Below are 26,913 nucleotides of genomic sequence, written 5' to 3'. Positions count from 1 at the left end.
GGCTTGATCAGAGCCAATTACAGGTCCCAACGCTGCCTGGTCATCGGTTGCTGGGCAGGAAAGGCGTTGCTCTTGCCAAACCCCTTCGAGTGCAGCACTTGCTGCTCTCTGACTGTGTCCTGGGCTGCTGAAGGGGAGAAGGAGCCTTTGAAAGGCAAGAGGGAGGAAGGAGGAGGAAGACAGCCTGCAAAGATCAGGCCACCCGCACCCCACTTTCTCACTAGCTCTTTCCCTCTGGATCAGCCCTTCTCCAACTTCTGACTTTTGGGGATCAGCCCTCCTGCTGTGGAGGCCCCTGTTCACTTGCACCAGACCAGACTTATCCCAGATTTGAGGAATGTTGCCATACTGAAGGATCACTGCTCAGGGGCCCCTTCTTGCCCACTTGGGGGTCTCTTGGCAATGCTAGACTCCGACTCTTACCCCCCTTACTGGTAGCATGTGTTCCTTCAGCTGCTTCCAGATGTGGAGAGTCAGCCCTGCAGCCTTGAGGGGCCTCCTGCTCCTTCTGCCGACTGGGGCCCTGGCCATCTGCCCCCAAGTCTTGCCCTGGTGGCACTCCTGCCCTGCCCCTCTACCAAACTCTGCCTTCTGTCTTGTTGCATTAATTGACTCCCCCCCCAATTTGGATCCCCCTCATTTGAGATCCAGAAGAAGGTATGAGATTGCACAGCAAGCTGGGCCTTGTCTGTTGGCCTCTGTGATGTTCCTTCTCAAGGCTTGGCACCAGGAAGGACGCCTCTCCCAAACCCCACTCGGTGGTGTCATTTACCTTCTGGAAACTCTTGCAAGGGGGGGGGAGAGAAAGAGCTGAACAACTCCTTGCATTAATTTATTTTTATAAGGCAGCAAAAATAGCAGCAAGATATGGAGAGGAAGGAAAACACCAGATAAACCAGCAAAGAGTGAATCCTTCTCTGAGGGTTTTAAGGCATGTTCCAGGCAACACAGTCAACTCATGATGGTCTGGCCAGGCTGACTGGGTCACATCCTGATCCTGCATGTCCTGAAACACACCCCTCTCTAATGTGTTGTTGCCCCTGGAAGAAGACCTTCATTCATCCACCCTGAATTTGGAGGGGGGCTCTGCACATTTTCTACCCCTCCCCCGATCACACACTCCAGTCTCAGGAAGAGCAGGTGCTTTGATCTGGTGAGGCATTTTAGGACAGGGGGATGGGCTGTTCTGTTTCTGTCATCTGTTCCCCCAGAGTGGGAATCCACAGGTCCTGTGGGATAATGGTTTGGGGCATCACACAACCCACAGCAGGCCTGAGGATCAGCAGAGTTGGGTTTTCAGACTGATAAGGGTCCCTCTGCTCCAGCTGGCTTCTGTGGTCTTCTTTTATCTACCAGAATTTGGCCCTAAAGACACGAGGGGTCAATGTAGCCACTCTGGTTGCAGTGCTACCCTTTTCCTCAATGGTTCACCTTTTTGCTTTGAAATAATAAATATATTCAGAGCTTATAAGCAGAGAAAACAGCACTAGAAACAAATCAACAAACTGTAAGATTTATTCATTGCTTTTGGAAATATGGGAGCATGTAAGAAAAACAGCAACTGGGCTGCACAGAAGCCATTGGGAAAGTTTTGCAGAAGAAGAGGAGATATTTTCCTCTACACAGACAGATACAACTCTGCTTTATGTGGACGAGAAAGGTGTTTGGGGTCTCTTAGCAGCTAAACTTCCCCAACAATATGGATCTTTGGGATTAACGAAACACCTGAGGGGTGTATTCCTGCAGTGCAATGCACGGAACTGAGTAAGGCTCTCTCCAAAAACTGGAGAGGGAGGTGAATGGTAAGTGGGGTGGAGATATGAATTAGTATGCCTGACACTGTTGGCAGGGGGTCTCCTTGAGCCATGCAGATGGAAGGCAAGGCAAATCAGGAAGCCCCCACAAAAACTATCCTGACTCAACCATGGAGTTTGGGGGAGGATCTGCAGTCAAACCACAAGCCCCTCTGTCACAGATGATTTAGGTGAGATTCCTGCAATGCAGGGGGTTGGACTAGATGACCCTAAGGGTCCCTTCCAACTCTACAATTCTATGATTCTATAAAATGCACGATTACTGGACAGCCAGGAGCAAAGGCACCAGGGAGTTTCAGAACTTGCATAGAGGGAGCTGTAAATGTTGCACCATGGCAAGACATTTAATGTGAGTGAACCATATACTTTTCCTATTTACTTAAACAGTCTGAGCAATTTCTTTGCTAAGAGGGAAACAGAAAAGGGAGAAAAGTGATGTAAGTCTGCCTAAGCATCTTTGGCTATCATAATTGTTCTTAAAAGTCAAACATATTATCCGAAAAGCTTCTAAGGATAAACTGCACACGGAGGAAGCAACTCCTTCCAGCTGATTCATAGCAGAAGAGACTCTTGGCAAAGGAGCTGAGCTGAGAGGGTTTAAGGAAGAGGCTGTCAGGAAAGGAATCCCCCATTATCTGAAAAGGAAGGAGAAGGGAGCTGGTGAGCTGGGAGTATTGTGGCTGAGCACCTTCTGGGCAGGATGAGGCCCACCCCACCCCTTTGCTGTGTATTTTGGGTTCCCTTGCATTTGTCTCTCAGCCCATAATAATAATAATAATAATAATAATAATAATAAAAATAAAAATAAATTTTATTTGTATCCCGCCCTCCCCAGCCGAAGCCAGGCTCAGGGCGGCTAACAACAATAAAACAGTACAAAAGTACAACATAAACAACATTCTAAAATCATTCATTGTAAAAATTAATTAATTCAAGCCACTAGCAACCATTGGGCCAGAGCTCTGCGAAGATTGCCGAGGGAGGGAGTCAGGCTGTGCCCTGGCCAAAGGCCTGGTGGAACAGCTCTGTCTTGCAGGCCCTGCGGAAAGATGTCAAGTCCCGCAGGGCCCTGGTCTCTTGTGACAGAGTGTTCCACCAGATCGGAGCCACAGCCGAAAAAGCCCTGGCTCTAGTTGAGGCCAGCCTAACCTCTCTGAGGCCTGGGATCTTTAGGGTGTTTTTATTTGAAGACCGTAGGTTTCTCTGGGGGGCATACCAGGAGAGGCGGTCCCGTAGGTACGAGGGTCCTAGACCGTATAGGGCTTTAAAGGTTAAAACCAGCACCTTAAACCTGATCCTGTACTCCACCGGGAGCCAGTGCAGCTGGTATAGCACCGGGTGAATGTGATCTCGCAGCGAAGACCCCGTAAGGAGTCTCGCTGCAGCATTCTGCACCCGCTGGAGTTTCTGGGTCAGTCTCAAGGGCAGCCCCACGTAGAGCGAGTTACAATAATCCAGTCTGGAGGTGACCGTCGCGTGGATCACAGTGGCTATGTCAGGGCGAGAGAGGTAAGGAGCCAACTGCTTAGCTTGGCGGAGATGAAAAAATGCCGCCTTTGTTATAGCTGCAATCTGCGCCTCCATGGAGAGGGAGGTGTCGAAGATTACACCCAAACTCTTAACGGACGGTGCTGGCACTAATTGCACCCCCGCAAGAGATGGGAGTTGCCCCCCCAATCCCATATCGCCCCGTCCCAGCCACAGGACCTCTGTCTTCGAAGGATTTAGCTTCAACCGGCTCCCACGTAACCATCCAGCCACAGCTTCCAAACATCTGGTCAGTGTGTTTGGGGCCGAGTCAGGATGGCCATCCATCAACAGATAGAGTTGGGTGTCATCGGCATACTGATGACAACCCAGCCCAAAACTCCGAACAAGCTGGGCGAGGGGGCGCATAAAGATGTTGAAAAGCATCGGGGAGAGTATCGCACCCTGGGGTACTCCACACACCAAGGAGTGGCGCGATGACAATTCCCCCCCAAGCGCCACCCTCTGTCCCCGACCAGAGAGAAACGAGCGCAGCCATTGAAGGACTGTGCCCTGGATCCCCACGTCGGCAAGGCGGTGGTCCAGAAGTTCGTGATCGACCATGTCGAAAGCTGCTGATAGATCTAGAAGAATCAGCAGCCCCGACCCACCTCGATCCAGCTGTCTACGAAGGTCATCTGTTAGGGCGACCAGAGCCGTCTCGGTCCCATGGCCAGCACGGAAGCCGGACTGGAATGGATCCAAAGCAGATGTTTCATCCAGGAACCTACCAAGCTGTTCAGCAACCGCTCTCTCAATCACCTTACCCAGGAACGGAAGATTCGAAACCGGGCGGTAATTGGATAGATCTAAAGGATCTAATGATGTTTTCTTTAAGAGCGGGCGCACCACTGCCTCCTTCAGTTCCCCTGGGAATGTCCCCGTGCCAAGGGACAAATTGATGATATCCCCCAGGAGGGCCCGCACCTCGTCTGGACACACTCTAATCAGCCAAGACGGGCACGGGTCGAGAGGACAGGTGGTGGGCTTTCCAGCTCGGAGGAGTCTGTCCACATCGGCTGGGGATATCTGGTCGAAGTGGTCCAATACTGGACCCGAGGACAGTCGAGGGGCCTCCAGTTCCTTTATTGTATCCAAATTGGCAGGGAGGTCATGGCGGAGCGACAAGACCTTCTCCGCAAAAAAGCTCGCAAATGCCTCACAGCCGTGTGTCAATTTGTTATTTAAATTTGGCTGTCCCTCAAGGGACGTTAAAGACCTGATTATACTAAATAATTGCGCTGGGCGAGAGCTAGCGGATGCAATGGAGGCCGAGAAGTATGACTTCTTAGCAGCCTTCACCGCCATCTCGTAGGTTTTCATAAAAGCCCTATAAGATGTTCTTGAGGCTCCGTCACGGGCACCCCGCCATACTCGCTCTAGCCGTCTGAGGTCCCGCTTCATTTTCCTGAGCTCCTCGGTAAACCAGGGAGCCCGGTTTCTGCGGGGTCGCAGAGGGCGCTTAGGTGCGATCTCATCGATGGCTGCCAGGAGCTGGGCATTCCAGCCCTCAACAAGCTCAGTCAATGAGTCGCCAGGGGGAGCAAGGTCCCGCAAGGCTTGGCGGAATCTCTCAGGGTCCATCAGCCTCTGCGGGCGAGCCCAAATTGGCTCGCCACCTAAGCAGGGTGGGGGTGGAAAGTCAATCCTGGCTTTCAGAGCATAGTGATCAGACCATGGCACCTTCGTCGAAGGAGACATGATCACATCTATACCGACGCCAAAGATCAAATCCAGCATGTGGCCTGCTTGATGTGTGGGGCCCGAAACAAACTGGGAGAGCCATGAAGGGAACCGGGTTCGACTCACATGAAGCCCCTGCGATCGTTCATCCTCATGGCCTTGAAGAAAAGGATGGTGCCAGCGATTATGCCCAAGATGCCAAAGGCCAAGCCCAGGGCACACAGCACGTTCTCCATCGTCTCCGGGATGGGAGAGGGTGCCTTGGAAACTGGGATGGAGAGAGAGGGGACAGGGCTTCAGAACTTCTTTCTTATAAGCCATGAATCTGGGTTTCCGAGTTCAAGTCCCAGAGAAAAGCCCCAATCCTGCCCAGTGCTTACCCCAGATCTTCTCCATCTTTCCCCCTGGGATGCCCCAGTGCTCCACCTGGCAGACATAGATGTCTCCCTGCTGAGGAACGAAGGGGAGGTAGGAGAACTTGCGGAAAGTGTTGTCCACGCTGGGGTAGAAGTCTGTCTCCTCCACGCCCTCGGAGACCACCTCGTTGTTCTTCAGCCAGGTGACGTTCAGCACTGGGGGGGAGAACCTGTCCACAAAGCAGATGAGGACATTGGGGTCCCCCAGTTCCACAGCGTTTTCCGGGTACACAGTGGCCAAAGGAGCAACTGAGGAAGGAGATGGAGAAAGAAAGGGGATTAAAACCCATTTTAAGCAGTCTAGAAATGGAAAGCATAGCAATTAGGTGCTGTGGGTATTTTTGCACCAGGTGTTCAGGTTTGGCAATGCCTCTGAGCTTGTACAGAGTGCAATGCTGCCCCTCCCACCAGGTTTCCCTTCCCTTTTAGCCTGTCTCAGTCAGCCAAGGACTGGCTCCCTGGAGCAGAGTTCCCTCTGGGGAGGCAGAAAGGGGTCCTGAAGGGTCTTCCGTGTCAGAAGCCAAGAGACCACCCCCTGCCTGCCCCCCAGCTCTCTCCCCTGCCCCCCTCGCGTGTCCTACCGTTCAGGGCACGGGTGCGGTTGCTTCGCTTCATCAGCACCTCCATGTTGTTCTTCATGACGGCGATGTTGGCCAGGGCGCCCTGCACCTCGAAGCTGGTGAAGCGCTGGAAGTCTGGCAGCCTCCAGACATTCTGCTTCTTCTCCCAGTCCACGTGCAGGATCTCCTCATTGTCAAACTCCAGCAGGAACTCCCCGGACTTCTTCTCCGAAGGGAAGCTCTCCTGGAAGAAGTCCAGCTCCACCAGGGTGTCCTCCACTGCAGGGGTGGGAGAGAGAGAGGGAGGCTTTAGGACCCCGCAGCAGGATGAGGGAGAACCTGCCCCATTGCTAGGAATGGGGCCACCACCAAGAAGGCTCCCTACGTAGACGGGGGGGGGGTCTTCATCAGCTCCCAAACACACACATATGTCAATGTTAGAATCCCCTCATTTCCAAGCCCCAAAAGGTGGTCCTGGGTGCACTTGAATGTGAGTGACTCTGGTAGAAAGTTGGAATAATCATTCAAGAGAACAATCCATGTCTCCATGTGCCTAGATCTCCACTTTGCTCCTTGCCCCAAGGTGAAACCAGTAACAAATGCATTTCCTCTTTCAACCGTGGATCACCCACAGTCACCTCTTGAGTTGCTTCATGCCACGAATTAACACTTTGGGCTTATTTCTAAAAGAGATGAATCTGTTGGACACGCAGACGGAGCCATTGGCCATGCGCCTCTTTCCTTTCCTAAAGCGACTTCCTTGTGGAGTTCACTCACTCACTCACTCAAACTAAACCGCGTCTTCTGGGGAGTGAAGGTCCCTTTGGGTCCGGCTGGGTTCCCTGCCAGGCAAGTGGCGATATGGGGGGCAGCCGAAGAGAGCAGGTTCTGGCCCCTTTTGTGCCAGGAGAGAGACCACTCTGTCTTCGGGGGCAATGGGGTGGGGGGCTGGTGCCTTTTGGGGGCGACCACTGGGGTCTTCCGGACCTGGCAGGTCTCTGTGGCAGCCGAGCCCACAGAGAAGAATAATAATTCTGGTTTTATTTCCCTTTCCCTCTTTGTAACAGGAAAGGCTAGGAAGGGGCACAGACTCCGATCTTTTAAGCTAGGTGTGTGTAGGGGGGGGAGTGTGCTGTTTTCACCCCGTTTTCCCCTTCATTTCTTAGACCACCTTATTTGAGGGAGCAAATCCTCCTAGCCCGTGATCCTCCCTTTCCACGCACCTCCCAGCACTCTTTCCTGGGGGGGGGGGCGTCCAATTCCCTTCCTCCCCCCATCCCTCCGTATTCCCGGGTGCAGCTTCTGCACCTGTCAGGGGGAGGGAGATTCTCCTCCCTTAGCCCAAGAGACCCACAAGCAACGCCCAGGGGCTCAATCTCTCTCCCCCATTTCCCCCAGCCCCCCTCCTGGGACCCCTCCCCAGACATCTCCCCCTCCCTCCTGCGCCCCCTGACCTTTCAGGGCTCCGGCCCCCCTTGGCGGGGCGAGGAGGAGGGTCGCCCAGAGGCAGCAAAGGGCTCTTCCTCCTCCTCCTCTTCCTCCTCTGGGCTCCATCTCTGCCGCTCTTCCTGGGCCGAGGCGGGCGAGGGGCGACTCAAGCCCAAGTGTCCCTTGCCCCTTCCTCCTGGATGCTCGCCCTCCAAGTGGCTGTGGGGCGGGGGCGGCCAGGGGGCGGCTTTGGCCGAGCAGAAAAGTCCCTGCCAGCTCGGCCAATGAGAAAGCGCCCTGGCGATGACCAGCCTGTCTCCAGGTAAACCATCCCCAGGCAGGAGCCTCAGCCCGAGACGGAGCGAAAACAGCAGCTGATATTTGGGGGTGGGGGGCTGGATCTCCCCAAGAGGGGAGGGGTCTCCTCCAGGGAAGGGGCTGCGGGGGCTCCTCTCTGTCTCCCCCCTGTGTTTCTTCATGGGGATCCTCAGACACCAGGGATGTTTCTTGCAAAGGGGAGCTGGGGGGCTTTTATTGGGGTGAGGGGGTCTCCTTGCTGTGGGGCTGCCAGGGATGCAGGCTGGGGGGGGCGAAGAGGGGGAGCCCCCTCCCTCAGCAGACAATTATTCCCCCCTTGAAACTTCCTTTCTCTTTCCGGATACAAGAAGGAACGAAGGTTTAGCTGCTTAAAACGCAGCAGAAGAAAAGCGCATCTCGCTCTTTTGAGTCTGAAATTCCCCTTTTTGCTGCCAAAGGAAAGTTTTGGATGGAACTGACAGATTCCTCTTAAGCTTTATATCCCCCCATAGGTTTTCTGGGGAAGATCTTGATTCACACGCGACGCAACAACGATGGAGAGATCAGAAGAAGAGGAACTTGCAGGTCGAGCGAGAGCAGAGAGAGCCCTTGAGAATGCTTTTTCCAGGAGTTCCCTGCCTGGCGACCGATGACGCTGCCTGGGCTCGGAGGCGGATTGGACGCTCGCGGGGAGGGGGCGGGGCTTGGGCAGAAGTTTCCCCCGGGGCTGAGCGGAGAAAGTCCCATTTGGGAGTCTTCGGGGGGCGAAGGAGAGAGAAGGATGGGGGGCTCCGGCGCTGCGCCTTTGGCCTTTGGGGGGCTCCTGCTGGGCATGGGGGCGCTGGTGGTCTCCGCTTCGGAGGGGCTGGGCGTGGAGGCGCCTCCAGGTGAGCAAAGAGTCTACCATGGGGGGAGAAGGAAGAGGAAACTCCGCTTAGCGGGACCCCCATCGGTGGGGCTCCTTTGAAGATCCCTCCTGGATGGTCTTCATGAACAGCGTCTTAACAGTCAGTCCGTGATCCCCACGGACTGGATCCCCACGTCCTTCCACAGTGGGGACAGAGGTTTTTCCGGGTGTGTGTGTGTGGGATTGGTCCCTTGAGGTTTTGCCACGCGTGCCTTCCTCTTAGCACGTTTCTCCCTTGAGTCCTGAGTTCGAGTGTCTTCAAAGTCCATGACACCTTGGGTCAAGGCTGCTTTCCAATTCGAGCACTTGCAGGCCAGTGTTTCCCAGTTGTCGGTGTTTATACTACATTTTGTTTGATGTGCCTTGAGAGAATCTTTTAACTTCTTTTGTTGACCACTAGCATTACACTTTCTGTTTTTAAGTTAGGACTGGTGTAGTTAATCAGGCGTCCGAACAACATAGTTTAGTTCAGCGAAGTTGATGTTGAAGAATCCTTGCTTCCCCACGGGGGATCTTTGCTTCTTCCAGGACAGGGGGAGGGGGGCAAAGGGGCAGGAGGGAAGGGGAAATACTCCCCCCTCTGACAAAGAGCAGCTCAGGCTTCTGTGATTGGGAAAGAGAGTGCATTTATTTCTTGCAATTAATTATATCCCACCTTTTAGGATTAAAATCCTACGCCAGCAGTTTACAAGTAACATTCAAATGAATTGTAATAAAACCACAGTATTCACACATTAAATAGTCTTCCTGCAGGACAGCTGATGGCAGGCAGCCCTAGGGAACTTTTTGGGGGGTGGGCGGGGAGCACATCTGAATTTGGCCCTGAGCGCTTCTTCACCTGCCTCTCAAAATCATCCTCATCATTATTAGTCCATTTATCTCCCATCATTTCCAAGAGATGTCGTAACCAATTATTAACTCTATAAAGGATTCCACTTAACGCATAAATAAATATACCTTTCTTCTGCTCCTAACACAGGCATGGGCGTGGCCAGGATTTTTGTTGGGGAGGGGCAGGACTTTTGTTAGGAGGGGAACCTCAGTTTGCTATGTATTTTTATTGATGTTTATTGATATCATGGGGGGGGGTAAACTGCCCCTCCCTGCCCATGCCCATGCCACCGGCAGCAAAACTGGGGAAAAGGGGACCCTGAACTCCCCCCCCCGCTCGCGGCAGGCCCCCTCTCCCAGTCTCCCGCACCCCCCCCCCGGACCTCTGGGAGCTGAAATGGGTCCTGCGTAGATAGGCGTCGCTTCCTGCGCTCTGGCAGGGAAAGCGAAAGTGAAACCGGGTGTCTCGCAGCCGGAGGGGGGTCTCGTGGAGGGGGGTTGCAGTGAAGCCTCCTTCAGAGCAGAGAAGCGTCTCCCATCCTCCTCACTATCTCGCCCTTTTCTTGGTCTCTCTCCTAGCCCCAATATTTCCTCTTCCAGCCCCGGAGGGCAATAAAAGGGGGGAGGGGGGAGATAAGCATGGGCGTAGCCATGGGGGGCAGGGAGCAGTTGCCCCCCTCAAATAAATGAGTAAATAAAAGCAGATAGGTCTGTTCTCTCTCCGACCCCCCCCCCAAGTCCTGGCTACGCCCATGGGGTCCAGGGTCTTGGAGGTTGTGGCTCCCTTTCCACAACGGCCTTTCGCTATTGCTCTCTCCCTTTCCTTTGGGAGGAGGCGATGGGGGGGTGTCTCCCTGCTCAGCCTCCCCCCGCCCGCCCGCCATGGGATCACGTGACACGAGAGAGAATGGGAGAGAGACGGACCATCTCCCTCCTGCCCAGCAGCTGCAACTATCTGCTATCGTGGGAGCTGCGCCCTTGAGGCAACCGGAAATCTGAAGTCTCCTTCCCCCCCAATTTCATTCTCTCCCCCCCCCCCGCAGAGCATTTCCTGTACCAGGGGAAGAACGAGTGCCACTTCTTCAACGGGACGCAGCGGGTCCGCTTCCTACAAAGGAACTTCTTCGGCCGGCAGGAGCTCTCCTACTTCGACAGCGACCGAGGGAAGTACGTGGCTGTGGCTGAACTGGGGGAGCCCTCAGTCAAGGCATGGAACCAGGACAAGGACCTCCTGCGGGGCAAGAAGGCCGCCGTGGATCGCTTCTGCCGGCACAACTACGGGATCTTCGAGCCCTTCTCCCAGGCCCGGGGCAGTGAGTCAGGAATCGGAGAGGGGGGGGCGTCTTGGGAAACGGGGCCCAAGGAGGAACCCAAAATGGGGTGGGGGTGGACCCGGGACTTTCTCCCCTCAAAGCCCCTGTTGCTGCTGCCCCCTCCCTGCCCCCCCGCCCTCCTGCTTTTCAGAGAGATAAAGGGACCTATCCTGATGCCCCACTCCAGAGGCAGAGTTTCTGTGTCCCTGGAAGCATCATAACCCGTTTCGTGTATTGTAATATGGAGGGTGTCTGCCTTGGTTTAGTTATTTATTATTAATTAAATTCGCCTCCCACCCTATACCTGTGGGTCTCTGGGCGGCTTGCAACACAAAATTGCAGTATTTACAATAATAATAATATAACAACAACAAACAATAATAACAATAATAGAAGTAATGATTTTTATTATTACTATTTGTCAGAGCTGCTTGAAGATCCTAGCTCACAGAGGATCACACTAGCCAGCGATCATTAAGTAAAAGTCTTTATTGAATTACAGTTTCCATTCTCACGCTGCTGCGCGCAACTCTACGTCTAGTAGCTAGATCGGCGAAGCTCCGTCTGAGTCTCCGCCCCGTGTGCACCAACTTAATATCCTAGCCTTGCTCCACCTTTTCCTCCTGACTGTCCTCCTCTGGGTCCCTCTACCCCCCGGGGCTTCTTCCTTCCGGGATTCTTCTGACGCTGACCCGGACCCTCCTGCCTCCTTGCGCCGGGCTTTAGGACCTGGCTCCCTTTCGGGGCTGCTTACTGCGCCGCCTTCCTCTGCATTTGAACTTGGCGCGCGCGCCCAACCTTCCACTTTCCTCTTAACCGTTTCTTCGCTCCCCGATGGAGGTGTGGCCACTCCTGACTCATGTCCTCCCTCCTGTGGTGAGCTGCCAGCGTTTCCCCCCTGGCTCCCTTCCTCTTCCCTGCTTCCTGGCGGTGACGCTGGTCCCGATTTCCAGCTGCTCCCCCCTGAGTCCCCTCTGGCTCTATCTTCCTGGGGTGCCCCCCTAGACTCCCCCCTTGCCCTGGCCACTGGTGCTCCTTTCTGTGAATCCTCTGATTCACTGGAAAGACTAGGAGATCTCGGGTCGTCGTCATCACTCATCTTTTCTTCTGCCTCCTCCCCTTCGCTCTCTGTTTCCTCCCTTGCCCGTGCCTCTGCTCCTAAACCCCTGACATCCATCCCCCCTCTCGAAGCCCCCCATTCCCCCCTCCCCTCCTTCCGGTGCCGGAGCTGGGGGCTGCTGTTGCAAAGGGACGAACGTCGGATATCGGTCGCTTCCCGTGGCGGGCCTCCATCTGAAGTCTCGCGGGTCTTCCTCCCTGCTCTCGTCGACAACGGTCACCTCCGCTTCCATCTCTGTGCCGCCGTGCTCGAAACCAGGGTCGTCCCCGAAAACGTCCATGTCCGTCTCTCCCTCACTTCCTCCTGGCGGTGTTGCTCGTCCTGGGCCTTCCAGCCACCGTCTGCGGAACTGCTCCTCTGGTCTATCGTCCCACCAATACGAGGGTTCTGATGCAGATCCCGAGGGTGACCCCTCCGGGGAACGGACGTCTTGTGTCGGGTCCTCGTCCGAGTCGAACCCCCGGAAAGTGCTGGCCGAAAGCGTGGGCGTGAAAAGCCAGTCGTCGAAAAAGTCTGCTGGCATAGGTCTATGGGGAAAGAGGGCATGAAACTCGTCTTTGAGGAGAGGTTCGTCCAAGGCGTAGCCCGGCACCCAGCTGTTCGCACTGGCCGGGGTGCCCTCCTTGGCGAGAAAGTATTCTACCCCCTCTTCCCCCCATCTGGAGTCCAAAATCTCCGTGACTTCGTTGATGCGCTCCTTCTGTGCCACTCCCGCGTGCCCTGTTCTGTCTCTGACCGGACTCGGCGCTGTTCCGGGTTCCTGGAACCTGTGCGGTGCCTTGTAGGGAGTGAGCACCGATCTGTGGAATACCGGATGCATTCTGGAACCCTCCGGAAGTGCCAGTCTGAAAGCTACCGGGTTGACCTGCTCTTCGACTTGGTAGGGCCCCAGTTGTTTATGCCCTAGTTTCTTCTTGGCCAACGACCTGGCCGGCACTGCGTGGGCTGCTAACCAAACCCAGTCTCCCACGTGGAGCTCTTCGCCAACCCTTCTGTGCTTGTCCGCTTGTACCTTGTATGCGTGTTTGGCCAGCTCCAGGTGGCGCCTCAGCTGATCGTGGACTTCCTGCAGCTCCGACGCGAACGCATCTGCTGTCTGCGGCTCCCCCTCCCCCATTCTTTCCAGTCCCGGGAAGGTTCTGGGGTGCCTCCCGTTGTTGGCGAAGAACGGCGTGACCCCCGTGGACACGTGCTTCGTGTTGTTGTAGGCGAACTCGGCAAGCGGCAGGTAATCCACCCACGTCGCAGGCTGTTGATTTGCATAACATCTCAGGTACTGCTGCATGATGGCATTGACCCGCTCTGCTTGCCCGTTGGTCTGCGGGTGTCTCGCCGACGCCAGGTTGATCTTGACGTTCAGGAAGCCCATCAGCTTCTGCCAGAAATTCGAGATGAACTGCCGCCCCCGGTCGGACAGAATAGACCGTGGCAGACCGTGAACCTTGAACACGTGGTCTATGAACAGTTTGGCGGTTTGCTCCGCCGTGGCCACCTTAGCACACGGAATGAAATGCGCCATCTTGGAAAACAGGTCCACCACCACCAGCACTGCCGTCTTGCCCCTCGAGCTGGGCAGATCCGTGACAAAGTCCAGGGCCACCCTTTCCCAAGGTTCGACCGGAGTTTGCAGCGGTTCCAACAGTCCGGCCGGCGGTTTGTGCACTGGTTTGGCCCTCTGGCAGGTGTCACACCTCGCCACGTAGTCTGCGACCTCCCCTCTCATTCCAGGCCACCAGAAATCCCTGGCTACTAATTCCACCGTCTTCTCCTTGCCAAAGTGCCCGGCCGTGGGCGCGTCGTGCAGCTGCTGCAGCACCTTGGCGCGAAGGTCGTCTCCCGGCACGTAGATGGCCCCCTTACGGATGAGCAAACCATCTCGTAGCTGGAAACCGTCGGCCGCAGCCGTGCCCCTTTGCACCTCTGCCATCTTTGCTTGCGCGAAGGAGTCATCCTGCAACGCTCGTCGCACCGCCTCCAGGTCCACAGTGGCCGCGGCGCACGCCCATACTGTTGGTGCGAAGATGTGCATGGCGGCCGCTGGCGTTGCGTCCTCCAGATACTGTGGCTTACGGGAGAGGGCGTCCGCCATGATGTTAGTGTCCCCCGGGGCATACTCTATGCGGAAGTCGAAGTTCGCAAAAAACTCCGCCCAACGTATCTGCCTCTGGTTTAGGAACTGTGCCGTGCGCCAGTGCTCCAGATTCTTGTGGTCCGTGCAAACCTGCACCGTGTGCTTGGCGCCGATCAGGAAGTGCCTCCACGCTTTGAACGCTGCATGAATGGCCAGCAACTCCCTGTCCCAGATGGTGTAGTTCTGCTCGGACTTGCTGAGCTTCCTGGAGTAAAACGCTGCCGGTCGCCACACCCCCTGCTGGTCCGTTTGCAGCAGGACCGCCCCCACGGCTCTGTCCGAGGCGTCTGTCTCCACCCTCATCGGCCTGCTGGGGTTGACGTGAAGCAGCTGCTCTTCCGACGCGAAGAGACGCTTGAGTGCCTGAAAGGACTGCTCCGCCTCCTCTGTCCAAACGAACTTCTTTTTCTTGGAGCTAAGCGTGTCTGTGATGGCCGCTGTCTGCATCGCGAAGCCCTTGATAAACTTGCGATAGAAGTTCGCAAAGCCGACAAACCTCTGGACTTCCTTCCGGTTGCGTGGACTCTTCCAATCCAATACCGCGCGAACCTTGGCGCTGTCCATGGCGAGCCCCTTGTCAGACAACTTGTAGCCCAGAAAATCCACCTCCGTCACGTCAAATTGGCACTTCTCCAGCTTGGCGTAGAGCCTATGTTGCTTTAGTCTGGTCAGCACTTCCTTGACGTGTCTGTCATGCTCCTGCTGCGATTCCGAAAAGATCAGGATGTCATCTAAGAAACAGACGCACGTCTTGTAGAGAAGTCCCGCCAACACGTGATGCATGAAAGCTTGAAAAACATGGGAGCCATTTTGCAATCCAAAGGGCATAACTCTGTATTCGTAGGTACCCAGTGGCGTGAACATGGCCGTCTTCCACTCATCTCCCTCCCGCATACGAATGAGGTTGTACGCCCCTCGCAGGTCTAACTTGGTGAACACTTTTCCCTTCCGCACCTTCGCCAGGAGGTCGTCGATTCGGGGCATGGGGAAGTCCGACGGCTTGGTCCCATTGTTTAAAATGCGATAGTCCACGACCAGTCTTTTCTGGGGCGTGTCTCGCTTTTTAACAAAGAATACTGGGCTGCCCCCCGCTGCCTTGGACTCTCGGATGAAACCGCGCTCCAAATTATGATCTATGAACTGTTTGAGTTCCTGCAGCTCGTCCTCTGACATGGAATACAGTTTCCCCTTAGGCAGCGCCACCCCCGGCAGCAGGTCAATCTTGCAGTCATATGGTCTGTGAGGGGGCAGCCTGTCCGCCTCCTTCTCGCAGAAAACTTCCAAAAATTCTGCGTACTTGTGGGGAATCGCTTGCAGCGTGCCTAGCAGCAGCTGTGACTCCTCTTCCTCTCCTTCCTGCCGGGGCACGATGCAGTGTTCAGCACAAAAGGAAGAGCCGAAGATCAGCTGCCTCTGGTACCAAGCCAGCGTTGGGCTGTGCTTGTCCAGCCAACTCATTCCCAATACAATGGGCGTATCCGATAGTTGAGTGACATTGAAGCTGATGATTTCTTTGTGATTTCCAAGTCGCATCGCCATGGGCGGCGTCTGCTTCACCACTTGCCCCCCTAGCAACTCCCTGCCATCCACCGTGACAACCTGCAGGGGCAGTGTGGCCGGCAGCAACTGTATAGCGTGCTTGTCGACAAAGTCCTGCCCTATAAAGTCCGCGTTGCTGCCCGAGTCAACTGTGATGGGCACGTCAGTGGTGATTCCATTGGGCAGCTGGAGAGATGCGTTGAGCCTCACCACTGGTTTGGGCGGGAGGGGGTTCACGGGCTGTAAAACCTCTGGGGACTGCGTCACTAACACGTCTGGCTGGGCCCCAGGGCCTCTTCCTCCAGCCAGACTGCGTCGTTTCCCTGCTGTGGTCCCCCTTGCTGCGGTGCTGCAGTCACCATTGCCGAGGCTGCAGTAAGCTTGTGGAGCCTCTGGGGACACTCTTTTGCCATATGCCCTGGCTCCTCACAGACGTAACACTTCCTGTTCCCTCTAGGAGGCTTCGCTTTCACTGCTGCCGGTGCTAGGGCTCTGGTTGCTGACTGAGCCCTTGCACCTCCAACCTCCATAGGTTCGGCTCCTCCTCCTGGCGGAGGCGTGGATTGCGCCCGCGCTGCTTCTCTGGGAAGGAAGGAGGGGCCCCTGGCTGGTTCGCGCCCTCCACGCCCTTCGTCCCTGGTCCACGGACGTTCTTCCAGCCTCACCCCCACTGCCAGCGCCCTCTGAACGACCTCCTGGGTGGTTCGGGGTCTCTCCCCCCTCGCGATCTCATCTTTAATCGAGTTGTGCAGCCCCTCCCAAAAGAGGTCTCTTACAGGAGCCGAATCTCTGTCCCATTCCAGGGCACTGACCAAGGCGAAAAAGCGGGCATGATACTGCCTGACGCTGGCCCTCCCTTGTCTCAGCCCATGCACCTCCTTCCGTGCAAGATCCACGTCAATACTTGATAAAAAACACCCATCCATCGCTTTAATAAAGGCATCTGCATTCTGGAGCGCCGGATCCTTATCTCTCCATAAATTGCGTAGCCATGCTTTCGCATCCCCATGCAAATGGGACATGATGAACCCCACTCTCTCTTGTTCATCTCTAAAGTCTTTATGCAGCAGTTGCAGTGCGCACAGTACGTCGGCTCTAAAGTTGGGATACTGTTGCAGGTTCCCATCGAAGTGAGAGACCAGCCCGCCTGTCCGTCTCGCCAACCCAATTCCCTCCTGCCGGGGTGTCTGCTTTGTCAGCACGTCTAACCTGACCTGGAGATCCCTGCAGGCGGCAGCTGCCTCCTCCTCTCTCTTCCTGGATGCGAGAGCCTCGGCGTTCAGTTGTGCCACTGCTTTTCTGAGTTCCTCTATCTGCTGCTCAGCCGTCATGTCGTCTGCCGTTCGTGAGCTCGCTAGTAGGCACCTGTTTCTCTCCCCTCCTCGAGGCTGTAGATGCCCACAATCGGGAGACGGAGCTTACTGTCAGAGCTGCTTGAAGATCCTAGCTCACAGAGGATCACGCTAGCCAGCGATCATTAAGTAAAAGTCTTTATTGAATTACAGTTTCCATTCTCACGCTGCTGCGCGCAACTCTACGTCTAGTAGCTAGATCGGCGAAGCTCCGTCTGAGTCTCCGCCCCGTGTGCACCAACTTAATATCCTAGCCTTGCTCCACCTTTTCCTCCTGACTGTCCTCCTCTGGGTCCCTCTACCCCCCGGGGCTTCTTCCTTCCAGGATTCTTCTGACGCTGACCCGGACCCTCCTGCCTCCTTGCGCTGGGCTTTAGGACCTGGCTCCCTTTCGGGGCTGCTTACTGCGCCGCCTTCCTCTGCATTTGAACTTGGCGCGCGCGCCCAACCTTCCACTTTCCTCTTAACCGTTTCTTCGCTCCCCGATGGAGGTGTGGCCACTCCTGACTCATGTCCTCCCTCCTGTGGTGAGCTGCCAGCGTTTCCCCCCTGGCTCCCTTCCTCTTCCCTGCTTCCTGGCGGTGACGCTGGTCCCGATTTCCAGCTGCTCCCCCCTGAGTCCCCTCTGGCTCTATCTTCCTGGGGTGCCCCCCTAGACTCCCCCCTTGCCCTGGCCACTGGTGCTCCTTTCTGTGAATCCTCTGATTCACTGGAAAGACTAGGAGATCTCGGGTCGTCGTCATCACTCATCTTTTCTTCTGCCTCCTCCCCTTCGCTCTCTGTTTCCTCCCTTGCCCGTGCCTCTGCTCCTAAACCCCTGACACTATTATTATTATTATTTATTATTATTATTTATACCCCACCCATCTAGCTGGGTTTCCCCAGCCACTCTGGGCAGCTCCCAACAGAATTAAAAGCACAATAGAACATTAAAAACTTCCCTAAACCTCCTTTACTGCCTGTGATGTCTCTGGTTCTCCCTCTCCTCTCTCCACCCCCACAACGACCTTGTGAGGGAGGCCAGGCTGAGGGGAGGGGCTGGCCAGGGAAACCCAGGAGACTCAGGGTCCAGGGGGGATTTGAACCCAGGACAATGTCCAACACTGAACTGCATTAGAGTGGGGGGCTGCAAGGGGGGAATAGGCAGCCTTTCAGGGGAGCAGAGAGAGCGCATTTCAAGCAGAAATCCTGAACATTATTAAAGTACAAAATGATGTTATTTGGACATCACTCAATTAATAATTGTGACACCTTAGCATGTCATTTCTTGCACTCCTGACATGGATTCAGGTCAGGCTGCCATATGTCCAGGTTTTCCAGGGAATCGAGGTGTTTAAATCGGGGGGGGGGGGGTGTTTAGCAATTAACCCCACAATCTCAAAATCACACACATTCAGGATTAAATAATTATTATTATAAACATGGTCCATTTCCTTCCCACCCACTCATTACTGTTTTCAGCCACCAGGCTCCCCCCCCCAACCCCCCCCCCCCGTTCTCCAGGGATCATCCCTAAATCAAAAGTATATTGAAAGGAAAATTACTATAATCACTTGTGTGGGGTGTGTGTGGATTTGCATAACATCTGCTCTATATCACACACAAATTGATGTGCTGTTTTTCAGTTGGAGTGAAGGGCCCATAAATAAATTGGTGGTCTCTCTCTCTCTCTCTCTCTCTCACACACACACACACACACATATATACAGATGTCTGACAGGTGAAGCTTTCCCAATGTGAACAGGTGAAGCTTTCCCAATAATTGCATTTCTACAGGAGAAAAAGGGCTTAACCTGTTGAATTTCTGCCTTCCACTCAGCTCTAAAAGGCACAAGAACCTCATCTGTCTTTGTGCAACTCCCATCATTCCTAGCGAGCAGGACCAGTGGTCAGGGAGGATGGGAATTGTAGTCCAGAAAGAGTTGGCAACCCAAGTTTGGGAAACACTGAGGAGACCATTGTAGTGTTAAGTGAAGGATACTGTGCAGTGAATTCTGAAGATCATCCTGTTTGCCAGGAAAGAAGGAAGGACAAACTCCTGAGATTCCCAGGACTCGGAAATGAGACAGAAGGATGGAAAGTGTCCTAGGAAGGGGAGGGGCATCCCAGGAACCCCCAGTTTGCGGAATGCGCAGCCTGACACTGGGGAAACTGGGCTGACTTTGGGTAGATTGGGGGGGTCAGAGATCCCACTGGTGGGAGTGGGAAGTTGGGGGCTGGGAGCGTAGGATTGACTGACTGTCCTGGGTGGGGGCAACCTAGGCTTTCTGTCACCTGGGCAAAGACCCATTTTTGTCACACACACCCCATGTGCATTTGCATACACACACAAAACTTGACACATTTGTTCATAAAGGGCATAAAAAGAGGCTGGAGAAGAGATAGTCTCTCCAAATAGTAAAATTGTTTGTGTGTGTATCTGGCTTTCATTCACCCTTAAGTAGATCTCCTCAGAGAGTAGTAGATAATTTGAGGAATTCTAAGGAATATCATGACTGTAAATAATAATAATAATAATAATAATAATAATAATAATAATAATAATAATAGAAGGCGGTGAAGGTCCTGCGTGAGTGTCTGGAGGCGGTTGGAGGATGGATGGTGGCTAACAGATTGAGGTTGAATCCTGACAAGACAGAAGTACTGCTTTGGGGGGACAGGAGGCGGGCAGGTGTGGAGGATTCCCTGGCCCTGAATGGGGTAACTGTGCCTCTGAAGGACCAGGTGCGCAGCCTGGGAGTCATTTTGGACTCACAGCTGTCCATGGAGGCACAGGTCAAATCTGTATCCAGGGCAGCTGTTTACCAGCTCCATCTGGTACGTAGGCTGAGACCCTATCTGCCTGCGGACTGTCTCGCCAGAGTGGTGCATGCTCTAGTTATCTCCCGCTTGGACTACTGCAACGCGCTCTACGTGGGGCTACCTTTGAAGGTGACCCGGAAACTACAACTAATCCAGAATGCGGCAGCTAGACTGGTGACTGGGGGCGGCCGCCGAGACCATATAACACCGGTCTTGAAAGACCTACATTGGCTCCCAGTACGTTTCCGAGCACAATTCAAAGTGTTGGTGCTGACCTTTAAAGCCCTAAACGGCCTCGGTCCAGTATACCTGAAGGAGCGTCTCCACCCCCATCATTCTGCCCGGACGCTGAGGTCCCGCGCCGAGGGCCTGCTTGGCAGGGGGTTGGACTCGATGGCCCTTGTGGTCTTTTCCAACTCTATGATTCTATGATTCTATGGTTCCCTCATTGCGAGAAGCAAAGCTACAGGGAACCAGGGAGAGGGCCTTCTCAGTAGTGGCGCCCGCCCTGTGGAACGCCCTTCCAGCAGATGTCAAAGCGATAAACAACTACCTGACATTCAGAAGACATCTTAAGGCAGCCCCGTTCAGGGAAGTTTTTAACGTATGATAGTTTAATGTATTTGTGGTTTCTATGGAAGCCGCCCAGAGTGGCTGGGGAGGCCCAGCCAGATGGGCGGGGTATAAATAATAAATTGTTGTTGTTGTTATAAATAATAAAATAGACTGTGATAATGATCAGGTACATAAGTAAAGGTAAAGAGACCCCTGACCATTAGGTCCAGTGTGGCCGACTCTGGGGTTGTGGCACTCATCTCGCTTTATTGGCCGAGGGAGCTGGCGTACAGCTTCTGGGTCATGTGGCCAGCATGACTAAGCCGCTTCTGGCGAACCAGAGCAGCGCACAGAAACGCCGTTTACCTTCCCGCCGGAGCGGTACCTATTTATCTACTTGCACTTTGACGTGCTTTCGAACTGCTAGGTTGGCAGTGATAATGATCAGGTACATACCAGAGAGTAAGTCTTACTTCTGAGTAAAAATGCTTGATTGCAGTATAAGACTGCAGAATCTTTACACAGTTACCTGGGAGTAAGCTCCATTGAATTCAGTGGGACTTCTGAGTAGTAAAGGCAGTTTAAGGCTGCGGTCAGAGAAAGGGCCCCCCCTGCAAGCTGGAAGCCTCAGTTGCCCCCCTCTAGAGGCTTCACCCTGGCTAGCCCCCTCCTACGTTAACTGTGGCCTCTCCTCCCTCCCTTGAAGCCTCCAGGTCCCTCCCTGCCAAAATCTCTGACCTTCCTTCCACATCTCCCTTGCCTCCCTCCCACAGTCCAGCCCAAGGTGAAGATCACCCCCACAGACAACGTTGAATCTTCACCACACAACACTCTGCTGATTTGCACCGTGAACCGCTTCTTCCCTGCGGGGATCGAGATCAAGTGGTTCAGGAACGGGAAGGAGGAGCCCAAAGTGTGGACCACGGACCTCATCCGGAACGGGGACTGGACCTTCCATATTGAGGTGATGCTGGAGACAAAGCCAGAACGTGGAGACGTCTACGCCTGCCAGGTGGAGCATGCCAGCTTCGAAGGCCCCGTCACGGTGCAATGGGGTAGGACGCCTTCCTACTGGGAGTGGGGGGCATTCCTGGGGGGCTGGGTGGGTTGCTCCCCCCTCGGGGGGGCTGATCCCAGGCCTTCCTTTCCTCACTCACAGCTTTTTCTTCCTTCAGAGCCACAGTCGGACTCTGCCAGGAGCAAGATGTGGACGGGGATTGTGGGGATTGTGCTGGGGCTGGTCTTTGGGGCCACTGGACTCGCCCTTTACCTGAAGAACAAGAAAGGTGAGGGTGGGGTGCCAGGGGGAGAGGGAGGGTTGGGTGTGGGGCTGGATTGGGCTCCAGGCTCCCCTCCTCTTCTTAGGCAGAGGCTCTGGAGAGGGTTCTGTTCCTTCTCCACTCCTAGGAGGTCCCTCTGGGTGTCTCCAATGGAGCCTCAGCTCTTATGGAGATGGTCTGAGGTTTAAACCTGTAGATTCAGACCTAATCCTATCCAACATATGAGGGTGAAATTCAAAAGCATCTCTGGCTCTGAAGCCTTTGAGCAGAGTAAGGACAGAGATGTTTTGCAGCTTCCTGGTCCCAGCACCTAGTAATTAGGAATTAAATTTGGGATTGGATGACCTCCCCCTCTTCATCCCACATTGCAGAGAATGAACCATACATCTACAGATAAATGAAAAGAAATGTTTATTTACATTTGATTGCAGGCAACATACACAGCATAAAATAGCATGCCAACTAATACTGCTAAGTTGCATTAAAATAAAAATTGGTAGTCTTAGCTAAGATGGTAGAGAGTTGAGGGAAAGGAAGGAAGTATTAACGAATATGTTCCTATTGTTCTCTTCCTGCCCTGTGCAAACAAGAGGATATGACCTGACAGAATGCGGTCTAGGATTTTTACAGGAGATTCTGTGTGCCTTAACCCTTGCTTATCTAGCAAATAGGAAATTTTATTTTATGAATAGAGTATCATTTTATCACATAAACGGCTCCAGGGCTAGAATTACCTGCAGGATCTCTTAAGAGTCTGACTTCCTGGTCCCAGCAGTAAGTCAAAGGCTCTCTCTCCCTGCTGAGCGAAGGGCCTTTGAGACACTTACAGTCAAGAGGTGGAATTCATCTCCCTTGGGTCTTTTGCTGTTTGTGTCTCTGAAATAAATCAACAACTGGGCAATGAAGAGCCCCAAAGGAGGCAGATAAGGGAATATGGGAGGGTTTGTGGGGTGGGGGTATTGGGTAATGGGAAAGAGATTAGTTGGCAAGATGTTCTGTATTGGGAAGGAAATATTTATTTCCTACAAAGACTCTTCTTTCACCCCCTCATACTCCTTAGGACAGAATGAGAAGGGGAAAGTTCCTAGCTGTGCCTGGAGTGTGTCATCTTGATCTTGGGGGGGGGGGGGGGAGGTTATTCCCAGAGAAGCTATTTCAGGGGATATCTGGTGCTGACTGAATCCTTCTGTTCTTTTCTCTCTCTCCCAGGGCAAGCTGTTCCTCAGCCTGCAGGTAACTTTCCTCTCTGCCCTTCCATCCTCCCCCTCCTCCCCCAACCCCCTTCTCCTGGCTGCTTGGTGAGCCCCCGCCATGGCTTCCTTGTAGAACAGGGGGGAGGGGCTTTCTATGGATCAATCCACCCCCTGATGCACACACTCCGATATCATGTCCTGGAAGGGGGTCTCCAGGGGAATGTCCCACCTGGAGACAGTCAAGCAGAGACCATGAAGAGAGCAGGGCTGGCATTTGGCCACATTTGGTCCAGGGTCCGTGGTTCCCCATTTCTGATCTAGACAGATCTCCTTGGTCTCTTCTGAACCTCCTCTTCTCCCCTGCCAAAGCCAGCCAAGTCTCCCTCCCTCTGCCTCCTTCCCTCCTCAGAGCCCCCCTGTCAGGCCCATAACTGGAGGCGATGGGAATTGTAATTCACAATATCTGATGGCCGCTCTGTTGAGTGTCCCCCCAATCTTGCCAGGGATTCTTCGACCCCTTTCTCCCCATTCCTCACCCCACACTGATGGGCTTGTCTCTCTCTCCTCTGTATGCAGGACTCATCAGTTAGACTTCGCTGCTCCATCAGGATCCGGGGATGTGGAGAAGCTCTGTTCTTCCTGCCAGTTGCCCTCTGTCCATGCTCAGAGGTGGAAACCTGCTTGGAAGGTAGATGGAAGGAGTCACAGATCAAGAACGACAGTGTCCACCCCTCCCCCACCTCTGTTGCTTGCTTGTCATTTGGGGAAAGTTTCTTTTTCTGTTTCCCTTTCCGCTTGTTGATTGCAAGTTATGGCAACCTGATTCCTTCTTTGCACCTCTCTGCTAGAGAATTTGTGCTTTGAATCTCCCTGGAGGAGCCTGAGCTGTCCCTGAAAACAACCATGAATCTCGTCAGACTGCCAGGACTGGTCCTTCAAGCCCTGATGGGGAGCCTCATAACTGAATTGGGGAGGGGTCCCATGTGGCCTCCCAAACCTCTACATGTGGCCCCTGGGACTCTCCACAGCCTTGTGTTGCCCCTTCCTTCAGACTCTTTGCCTGGCTGGGATTTGTCCTTCAATCATGTTTCTTGCTTGCCTTGACGGAGGATGGAGAGGGGGGGGGGTGAGCTTGTGCAGAGACTGGTCTCCTGTGAAAGCTTCACACTCGCCTTTGATGCTCTGCTCCTGCCCACCATTGGAGTGTAGCCCCCAGAAGGTTCCCCAGAAGAGGACGTGGCCCTTGGGCTGGAGAAGGTACCCCACACCCACTTCCTTTGTTGCTCTTCTTGCTGTGGACTAAGATGGCTCCCCCCTCCCAGCTGCCCCTTGGGTGACCTGGGAACACAGGGTCACTGGAAACTGCCTTAGACCGAGTCCCTCTGGCTCAGCAGCTTTTCCACTAGATCTGGTCCCATATGCCCACACTGACTGGCAGTGGCTCAACTGATGTTTCAGAGGGCGAGTCTTTCTAGCTCTTCTTGAACGTTTCGGGGACTGAACCTTCTACACTCCAAGCAGCTGCCCTTCTGTGTACGATACTTAAAGTGCAGTCAGACTAGCAATGCATGCTTTCCTGGAAAGGCACATGATAGGATCTGGAGCTCACAGAATTTCCCCGTAAGTTTTCCTCGTAAACTTTGACTCACTTTCAGCAAGCCCCTTCTTGGAAGGACCTGCCTTCTGGAGAAAATAGGAGTCAAAGACCCGTTTCCCCTTGTTGCAAATTAGTCCCAACAACTTCCTCGTTATCAAAGTGGGCATTACCCAACTATTGATACACCCCACCCCAATCTTTGAGTGGTGTGAGGTTCCAGGGGTGCAGGAAATGAGGTGCAGTGAAAACTCTGGTGTCTTTAGGTTATATGGTTTATTGACACACATATATACCGTATTTTTTGCACCATAACACTCACTTTTTTCCTCCTAAAAAGTAAGGGGAAATGTCTGTGCGTGTTATGGAGGGAATGCCTACGGGTGGCATGCCTACGGATTTTCCTCCTCTAAAAACTACGTGCGTGTTATGGTCAGGTGCGTGTTATAGAGCGAAAAATACGGTACATCCTGAGTCTATGATGGGCTCACAGCATCAAAACCCCAAGAGGTTCCTAGCCAAAGCAACTTTCGATTCAGACAGACACCAGCCATGTTCCGAAACTCTCCTTCCAGCTTGCTGCAGACAGACTGAAACCTCCCCCCCCCCCACATCAGGCCACAGCAACTGAAATCCTCAAAACTCTTGTCCCTGCTCACTAATTTGGACCTCAGGGTGGGGCTCCCCCCGCTTTCTTCATGGCTCATTCTTAGCAGCCATTATCAGTATTCCAGCTTTTGAATCCCTGCTAGATCTGGAGATCCAGAAACCTTGATTCAACCCATTACTGGTTCCAGGAATTCAGGGGTGCCGCCCCCCCCAATATGACAATAAATTAAATGTGCACACCCCTATTATTCCTCCTCAATCTCTCTTTACCCCCTCCCTCGCAACATGACTCCACTACCTATCTACAACTGGATCCACTTCCAGGGACAGCCCATCTCCTTTTGCCCTGATGCTTTTATCTCCACTGAGCTGCTGGCTTCTTAATTGCTCTGTAAAGATTCAGCTATTTTGTGGTGATAACGATGTTAAGCCTTGGGATGATTTGCTCTGAGCTGCACCAATAAAGATTGTCCTCAACCTCCCTCTGTTGTCTTTGAACTGTTTCCTTCAATTAAAGGTCAATATTCACAGAGTGCTTCACTTGTCCATCCTGGAGTGGGAAAATCTGCCCATTTCCACACAACTTCACCTGTGAAAAGGTGGTTTTTGATGGTCTCTGGGTGTTGCCACTGTGCAGTGCTCTTGGAGTCACAGGGCTCTGTTTACATTCCAGAGATTCCAGGCTGTTGGAAGTCTCACGGAAGACAGGAGACGGATGTGATGTTACGGTTTCCTGTTCCTTTGTTTTTCAGTTGCTCTCTGTCTCTCACAGAGAGAGGATGTATTTCTTTTCTGTCTGCGTAGGCTGGAAAACAAAACCTAGCAATGTAGCTCAAACTTCTCATCACTTCTGCTGCTTTGAAACTCTGCGTAATGGGAATCTGCCTGGAGCCTTATCAGAGGCTCAGGTCGTTAATCATGTCGGAGGCGATTCCAGAGGAGCTCGGTCGAACGCAGGTTCTGACACTTTTTACACCTTTGGTTGTTCATTTATTTAAACCCTTCTGTAGGTTCAGACCATCTCCCGATTGGAACAGAAAGTGACTAATTTGAGTCAAAAAGCGAACATCAACACAGAAATAATTCAGGACTTGGTACAGGAATCCATTTTGGCAGGACAAATGGTGGAGGAGAAGGAGAATGCTGCTGTTGTTGAACATAAAGTTGAACATCAAGTAGTACAAGAGAGATCCGTGGCTTTACAGAAGCAAATTGAGGACTATAAGTTGATAATAATAATAATAATTTATTATTTGTACCCCGCCCATCTGGCTGGGTTTCCCCAGCCACTATGGGCGGCTTCCATAGAAACCAAAAAACACTAAAATATCATACATTAAAAACTTCCCTGAACAGGGCTACCTTAAGATGTCTTCTGAATGTCAGGTGGTTGTTTATCATTTTGACATCTGATGGAAGGGCGTTCCACAGGGCGGGCGCTACTACCAAAAAGGCCCTCTGCCTGGTTCCCTGTAGCTTTGCTTCTCGCAATGAGGGAACCGCCAGAAGGCCCTCGGCGCTGGACCTCAGCGTCCAGGCAGAAAGATGGGGGTGGAGACGCTCCTTCAGGTATACTGGGCCGAAGTTGAGGCCTTTTATGATTGAATCTAGGAAAAGTCAGACTCTGAGGAACGGACCCCGGCTTGGACGAAAGAAGGAAAGTTGGAAAGATCCCTCTATGCAGGGATTAACTGACTTTTGGGACATGGACTCGGGCCTGGAGGAGATTGAAGTTTTGGGGGCCTTTGGACTTGGAGGAATCTTGAAATATGCTCTGAAATACTTTATGGACTGTAGCTTTAACTATGGAAATTTGGCTGATCTGTTCAGAAGGAAGAAAAGGATTGACAGGTTGGAGTTTCCCCGAGATTTGCTCTTTAGCATTAAAGAAAATGAAGAAGACCTGCAGAAGGGACTTGGAAAAGAGTTAAGAGCCTCGGACATAAGATCACCAGGTTGATG

The 26,913-nt window shown here is 53.4% G+C and overlaps 3 protein-coding genes across 7 annotated transcripts in view; 2 read left to right on the top strand and 1 right to left on the bottom strand.

Annotated features, from left to right (window-relative positions):
- The window catches only part of LOC310701389 (uncharacterized protein), a 171,060-nt gene that overhangs the window by 49,024 nt on the left and 95,123 nt on the right, over nucleotides 1–26,913 (top strand). The window lies entirely within an intron of this gene.
- Nucleotides 1,498–7,753, bottom strand: LOC310701899 (mamu class II histocompatibility antigen, DR alpha chain-like). The gene is made up of 5 exons (XM_083493398.1): nucleotides 7,455–7,753; nucleotides 6,022–6,279; nucleotides 5,405–5,689; nucleotides 5,151–5,292; nucleotides 1,498–2,449 (listed from the first exon to the last, which is right to left on the bottom strand). Exons 1-5 carry the CDS (start codon nucleotides 7,552–7,554, stop codon nucleotides 2,446–2,448), a joined length of 789 nt encoding a protein of 262 aa, XP_083349524.1. The 5' UTR covers nucleotides 7,555–7,753; the 3' UTR covers nucleotides 1,498–2,445.
- Nucleotides 8,360–25,433, top strand: LOC310701741 (H-2 class II histocompatibility antigen, E-S beta chain-like). 5 transcript variants are annotated; one of them, XR_014523097.1, is made up of 7 exons: nucleotides 8,360–8,612; nucleotides 10,507–10,776; nucleotides 21,049–21,330; nucleotides 21,451–21,561; nucleotides 22,765–22,788; nucleotides 23,325–24,639; nucleotides 24,818–25,433. XR_014523097.1 is itself a non-coding variant. In XM_083493058.1 (6 exons), exons 1-6 carry the CDS (start codon nucleotides 8,375–8,377, stop codon nucleotides 23,336–23,338), a joined length of 939 nt encoding a protein of 312 aa, XP_083349184.1. In that variant the 5' UTR covers nucleotides 8,360–8,374; the 3' UTR covers nucleotides 23,339–25,433. The 5 variants fall into 5 exon arrangements, 4 of the variants coding, with proteins under 4 accessions (XP_083349184.1, XP_083349182.1, XP_083349185.1 ...); XM_083493058.1 differs by having other exon boundaries at nucleotides 23,325–25,433; XM_083493056.1 differs by having other exon boundaries at nucleotides 21,435–21,561; nucleotides 23,325–25,433.

This window comes from Podarcis liolepis (genome assembly GCF_965112155.1).
Source record: "Podarcis liolepis genome assembly, chromosome: 2".
NCBI classification, from domain to species: domain Eukaryota; kingdom Metazoa; phylum Chordata; class Lepidosauria; order Squamata; family Lacertidae; genus Podarcis; species Podarcis liolepis.
The sequence above is the reverse complement of the archived record's forward strand: the minus strand, read 5'-3'. Positions and strand labels throughout refer to the sequence as shown.

Bases quoted from the DNA above. Each gene is read 5' to 3' on its own strand.
- LOC310701899 (XM_083493398.1), bottom strand. From the start codon at position 7,554: ATGGAGCCCAGAGGAGGAAGAGGAGGAGGAGGAAGAGCCCTTTGCTGC. The intron at 5,690-6,021 runs GTAGGACACGCG...CTCCTTCCTCAG, and splicing joins CCGCACCCGTGCCCTGAACG to TTGCTCCTTTGGCCACTGTG. The intron at 5,293-5,404 runs GTAAGCACTGGG...TCTCCATCCCAG, and splicing joins AAAGATGGAGAAGATCTGGG to TTTCCAAGGCACCCTCTCCC.
- LOC310701741 (XM_083493056.1), top strand. From the start codon at position 8,375: ATGACGCTGCCTGGGCTCGGAGGCGGATTGGACGCTCGCGGGGAGGGG. The intron at 10,777-21,048 runs GTGAGTCAGGAA...TCCCTCCCACAG, and splicing joins CTTCTCCCAGGCCCGGGGCA to TCCAGCCCAAGGTGAAGATC. The intron at 21,331-21,434 runs GTAGGACGCCTT...CCTCACTCACAG, and splicing joins CCCCGTCACGGTGCAATGGG to CTTTTTCTTCCTTCAGAGCC.